Below are 5,736 nucleotides of genomic sequence, written 5' to 3'. Positions count from 1 at the left end.
ATTGTTGTGTGATGGCTACAGTGGTGGTGGTGACGGAGTTGTGATGGTGGTGGCTGGTGGCAGAGGGGGAGGGGGATGGGGAGGCGGGAGGCCTAAGACAAAGTGAAAGGATTTGAAGTCTGAATTACACATATATGGGTTAAGTTTTTTTAATAAATGGGTTAAGTATTTTTAATAAATGGGTAAAAAGACCATTATACCCTCATGTGCAACACACATGACTAAATTTAAACATAAAAAATAACTAGGTTAGTGCTAAAGGACTTATGGTGTAATGAGTTTTACAAATAAAGGATTGTGACTGTAATTATTAAAGTTAAAGGTTATCCATTGCAATCTGATACAAACATAAAGGACGAAAAGTGTAATTTATCCCAAATTCAATCATTTGTGTTTATGTGCATCAACAAGAAGTTACCTCTTAGAATACTAAACTAAAGATCGAAGAGATCCAAGTAGTCGGATAATTGAACATGTAGTATCGAGGCTCACTGCGTCTTCAAATAGTGGTTGCGGATGGGGGAGAAACCAGGGGAAGCGACCAACTCTTTTCAATAGTTGTAAAAGATCTTCATTTAAAAAAAATAAGTGCTTGAGAAATATGCTTTGATAGCTTCATTTTCAATATTTTCTTATTTGATTGTTCAATATTTAATTGTGACAAAGGATTATGACCTAACTATTTTCAGAAGTTAAGAAATTAGGGATATTTGATTGTTATGCCGTAAAAGTCTAGAATCCAGGCGAGACAATAACGGAGACACATAATGTAGGACAAGATACGTTAATAGCTAAAATTTGTTACGAATGAAACCATAAAAGAATGAGAATTTGGTCATTGTCGTATGTATATATTCGTATCAAAAACACCATTTCTAAAAATATCTATCTATTTATCGAGGTCCGTTGATGAATTTCTTTGATACAATTCAGGGTAGTCGCCTCAAAAACTGAAAACTGAAATCTGACTACTTTATACAGCTTAACTCTTCCAATCTAACCATCTTTGCAGCTTTTTCTATGTAGTTACCTGCATAACTTCATACACTTTGACTTCAGGTCAAACAAATTAAGTTTCCAACTCAAAATTGATACAAAATGCGATGTTATTTTTCATCAACTATTTTTTGTTTGATCATAAACTGTCATATTGTTTAGTTAGGTAATCAAAATCATGAAAATATCAAAACGGTTTACTTTGACCACAAAATCAAGATTTATTTCGAACCTGTTTGGCTGGCGACCTTGGCAGCAAAGTCAAACAGCATTCTTTACTAAAACCAGAACTAAAACTATTAATTTCAGATCAAAACTTTCCCACATCACAAATTTGCACGAAAAATCCAGTGCAGCATTAAAATCACGCCTACAACATAATTCGATCATCTTTTACTGCTCTATATAGAAGTGCAGTCACGGCCAAATCTGTACGAAAAAACCTGCACCCATACGACCGTATCAGGAACAACAGGGTGATTAATAAGTAAATTATAGATAATCATGGAAAGGCAGTATTTGAACAGAATATGACAATGATTTTTCACAGGGGTAATTGTTTCATTGAGGGTTTGAATTGCATCATCGAATTCGCGGTTGATGATGAGGTCTCTTAACAATTTATTGTGTTACAAAACTAAATTAACTAAAAGGAATATTAAGTGGACGAAGAATAATACATGGGTAGCCGGATTCTTTGTTTCAGCAACGATGGGAAGTTCATGGCCTATGAGAAAATCCATAACTGTCATATTCATGCCTTCTTTCTTGAATTTGCCCTTTTCACACATTTCGTTCCAATCGTCCTCTGATATTTCTTCCCAGTGTGATTCATATTTTGGAAAACCTTGATGTTCATTTACTGGTACAACTTGTGGTTCATCTTCTGGAACAACTTGAGGGTCATTTTGTGGAACAACTTGGGGTTCCATTTGTGGGACAACCTGAGGTTCATCAACTGGGGGTTCATTTTCATGAGGCTCAATTTCTGGGACAAGGTGTGGTACAACTTGAGGTTCATCTTCTGGAACACCTTGAGGTTCATTTTCTGGAACAAATTGAGGTTCAATTTGTGGGACAACTTGTGGTTCATCTTCTGGTAAAATTTGAGGTTCATGTTCTGGAACAACTTGAGGTTCATCTTCGGGTACATCACGTGGTTCGTTTTCTACCTGTTGGAGAACAAAAACATTGAAACTTATCCACAAATGCATTGCAACTCTTGTCTTGAACTTGTGTCATTAGAATCAGATTACACACAAAATGAACCGCTGTTCAAGTGTTTCTACTGAATACGTATTCAAAAACATGGTTTCTCATTAGCGATTTCACAAAACTCCGTTTCGAGAAATCAAATTGAAATTGTAATCCGAAATGCAATTGAAAGACTTAAATAGATATGGTTCTTTGGTTTTCAACAGTAAATCATGAAATTCAACAATCAAACTGAATGAAAAAGAGAGACGAAGATGCAGAGGAAGTCAAATTGAATGAAAATGCAACCAAATTTGACATCAAAATAGAAATGACGTACCTGTGGGACTTGTAATTCCATTGTTTCTTGAAGAAAATGAGCAGTGAAATTTGCTGTATGAGTTTTGTGTGTGTTTGTATAGTGGACAGAGACAGAAAGATGGTTTGTTTTGTTGGCGCGTAAATCTGTTTTGAAAATCTTGCATGCCGTTAATTCTGTTAGTGTTAGGTTTTAAGGGGAGGAGCGGTGATCACTAGTGATAGATTTCTATCACTTCCACTATCCAATCAAATAATGCCATGTCATCACCCAATATTCTATCACTAGTGATAGAAATGTAGGGGGTGGTATCACTAGTGATAGAATTCTATCACTTACAAATTTTTTTAATTTTCATTTTAAAATTAGAAATTTTTAATTTTATTTTAAAACAAAATTATAAATTTCACTAATTTTTTTAATTTTTTATTTTAAATTAGAAATTAACAATAAAACACTAAAATTAAAAATTTCATTAAATTTAAAACATATTACTTCAATTTAACATACTAGAAACATACAATTTAAAAAAAAAAAAACATACTCCTCGTCCGAATCATGAAACTCCAAACCTAGAGAACCTACTAGTTCGATTAAATCGTATCTCAACCGAAAGTGAGTTTCTTTATTACGCAATTCTAGATGGATATTTTGTGGAACTTGAACTTGTGTAGGAGGATCCGGCACCCAATCCGGGGATATTGCACGTCCGTCTTCTTTGATCAGCATATTGTGCAATATGATACATGCATACACTATGCTACGTATTGATTTCTTGGCCGTCTAACGAACCGGTCGATGTATTATACCCCATCTACCCTTTAAAACACCAAATGCCCTCTCAACATCTTTTCTTGCCAATTCTTGCAATTTTTTGAACGCCTTTTCTTTAGCCTCGACAGGAAATGAGGGAGCTTTCACAAAAACAGACCAAGACGGGTAGATACCATCCACAAGAAAAAAGCCTCGTCTGTAATGTCGACAGTTAACATAGAAAGGAGAGGAAGGTGCGGTACCATCCGTTACGCTTTTGAACAACGGCGACGTGTGCAACACATTGATGTCGTCGTTTGAACCTGGAACACCGAAATACGAATGCCAAATCCATAAATCATTCGACGCCACCGCTTCTAGTATGATGGTTGGTCTTTTGATGTCTCCCCTAACATACGCCCCTCGCAACTCTCTTGGACAATTTTTCGACTCGATATGTGTACAATCGATGCTACCGAGCATCCCGGGAAAATGCCATCTAGTCTCGTGTGCGGCGTAAATACGTGAGATGTCGTGGCTTGTCGGTTTACGTAAAAACTCGTTAGCATACAAATTAATGATCGCGTTGCAAAAAAATTGCAAACATTCACGTGAAGTTCTTTCCGACATAGTTAGGTATTCATCATATTGATCGGGAGGGTTACCTGTTGCTAGTTGGCGAATGGCGGACGTGCATTTTTGTATCGGCGTGAAACTTGGTTTGCCCCTCGCATCGTAACGTTCTTGAAACCATTCCTCGCTTGCTTCGATGTCTCCAACAATCTTTAAAAATAATTCTTTGGGTAAACGAAACCGATCTCTAAACGTTTCGGCATTGTAGAGCGGATTTTCCACAAAATAATCGTTCATCAAAACTTCGTTGGCACGTATACGATCACGGTCGACCATCTTCTTCTTTGGGCGGGACGACTCGGCATCAAGCTCGTTATACACCGACGCAAAATATTTTAGCGTTTCGTTATCGGAAGACGACTCGGTATCACTATCGCTGGACATCGGAAATGTCGAATCCGTAAGGAATTCCATTTGAGAAAGATATAAAAATTGTGTGAAATAGGTTTAAAATGGTTTAAAAGATGTAGATTGGTGTGTGTAAAATGGTTTAAAATGGAGATATAAATAGATAAATGGTTGAAAGGTTTTTTTTAATGAATATTACCGTTTAAAAACGGTCATAAAATTAATCAAATGGTCCAATTTTTCAAACTTCAACGCGTTTTCTTTTTCACGCGTTATGGGGGGACCGGCGGCGGTGTTCCGTGATGGTTCAACGAGTGATAGGGATGGTATAACGGACCATCCCGTATGCTCTAATGGGTTGTTGAACAAGCCTTTGCCTACTATTAAAAAAAACATTTAAAATAACGAAAAACGTAAATGATATAAGAACTGTAACAATCAGAAATTAGAAATTTAACGGCTCACGAATAAACTACTAAATTTTAACCGATTAAATTTATTTGATTCCAAAATTATTGGGGAAATATGGGTGTGTAGGAGTCGAGCTAAAACTCCATCTCAAGTGGCGGATCCAAAAATTTTTTGTTGGAGGTGCAGATGAGGTGTTGAACCGTATTTTCAAGGGATGCGGTCGGGTTTTCTTGCCTAAAATATACACTAATTTTTTTTTCGAGGGGTGCGACCGGCCATCCTGGCCAAAGGCTAGATCCGTCCATGTCAAGCCTAAGGTTAAGCTTGATTAATAAAACAACCCGTTCCCAAGCTTCATTTATGTAGCATAAGTGATGTCTCGACTCTCGAGCCTTGTATGTATTTTTATTAACATGTTACATAAATACTTATAGAATAGTTATTATATATATAGGGTTAGGATTTAGGTAAAACGGTGAAAATGTGAGAACAGTGAGAACAGTTATGGATCGTCCAATCAAAACAATTTATGGACTAGATTGGCGCGGTAGCGTTTTCGTAAATAACCTGAATTTTATTAAATGGACGAGCTTCATTAAGGGTAAAAAGGTCTTTTAATGCTCAAATTCAAAACGCCAACTAAAATTGAGAACACGCCATTCAAACACAAATAAAATGTCATTAATACAAAACGACAAAGCTTATTGATAAAACACGTTGCAGATTACAGGTAGACGAAACAAACAGTAAATGAAATTCAATTATTAACATTTATTAGAAGAAATTTCCTCCTAAATTACGCGCCAAAAACATCATTATATAAACCACGTTAACATCGCTTCCATAATCACTTCCATCCATCATTCTAAAAAACATCTTTTACCAAAACACCAAGATTAACCAAAACGCCAAAAATGGCAACCATTGTTTCATGGAGATACACCCTGAGAATCAGAAGATTCGTTATACGTTTTGACAACAGAAGAAGAGTGCTTGTTAAGACAATCAAAGCAATTTTGAAGATGGAAGATGTGACATCCCAGGAAAACACTCAACCGCACTAGCTTATTCAGTGGATGTAT

The 5,736-nt window shown here is 36.2% G+C and overlaps 1 protein-coding gene across 3 annotated transcripts; it reads right to left on the bottom strand.

Annotated features, from left to right (window-relative positions):
* Positions 1–788: 788 nt before the first annotated feature.
* Positions 789–2,701, bottom strand: LOC110910761 (protein TsetseEP-like). Of its 3 annotated transcripts, XM_022155367.2 has the most exons (4): positions 2,531–2,701; positions 1,677–2,168; positions 1,229–1,439; positions 789–1,030 (listed from the first exon to the last, which is right to left on the bottom strand). In XM_022155367.2, the coding sequence occupies exons 1-3, from the start codon at positions 2,549–2,551 to the stop codon at positions 1,398–1,400; spliced, it is 555 nt and encodes a 184-aa protein (XP_022011059.1). In that variant the 5' UTR covers positions 2,552–2,701; the 3' UTR covers positions 789–1,030; positions 1,229–1,397. The 3 variants fall into 3 exon arrangements, with proteins under 3 accessions (XP_022011059.1, XP_022011058.1, XP_022011057.1); XM_022155366.2 differs by lacking the exon at positions 2,531–2,701 and having other exon boundaries at positions 789–1,038; positions 1,677–2,319; XM_022155365.2 differs by lacking the exon at positions 2,531–2,701 and having other exon boundaries at positions 1,677–2,319.
* Between the last annotated feature and the right edge of the window lie 3,035 nt (positions 2,702–5,736).

Source organism: Helianthus annuus, chromosome 15, assembly GCF_002127325.2.
Source record: "Helianthus annuus cultivar XRQ/B chromosome 15, HanXRQr2.0-SUNRISE, whole genome shotgun sequence".
Classification (NCBI taxonomy): Eukaryota; Viridiplantae; Streptophyta; class Magnoliopsida; order Asterales; family Asteraceae; genus Helianthus; species Helianthus annuus.
This window is presented reverse-complemented; position numbering and strand designations above follow the sequence as displayed.

Coding starts and splice junctions, on each gene's coding strand:
- LOC110910761 (XM_022155366.2), bottom strand. CDS start 2,210: ATGCATTTGTGGATAAGTTTCAATGTTTTTGTTCTCCAACAGGTAGAA. Junction 1,440..1,676: donor CAAAGAATCCGGCTACCCAT/GTATTATTCTTC, acceptor GTATGGGTGCAG/GTTTTTTCGTACAGATTTGG.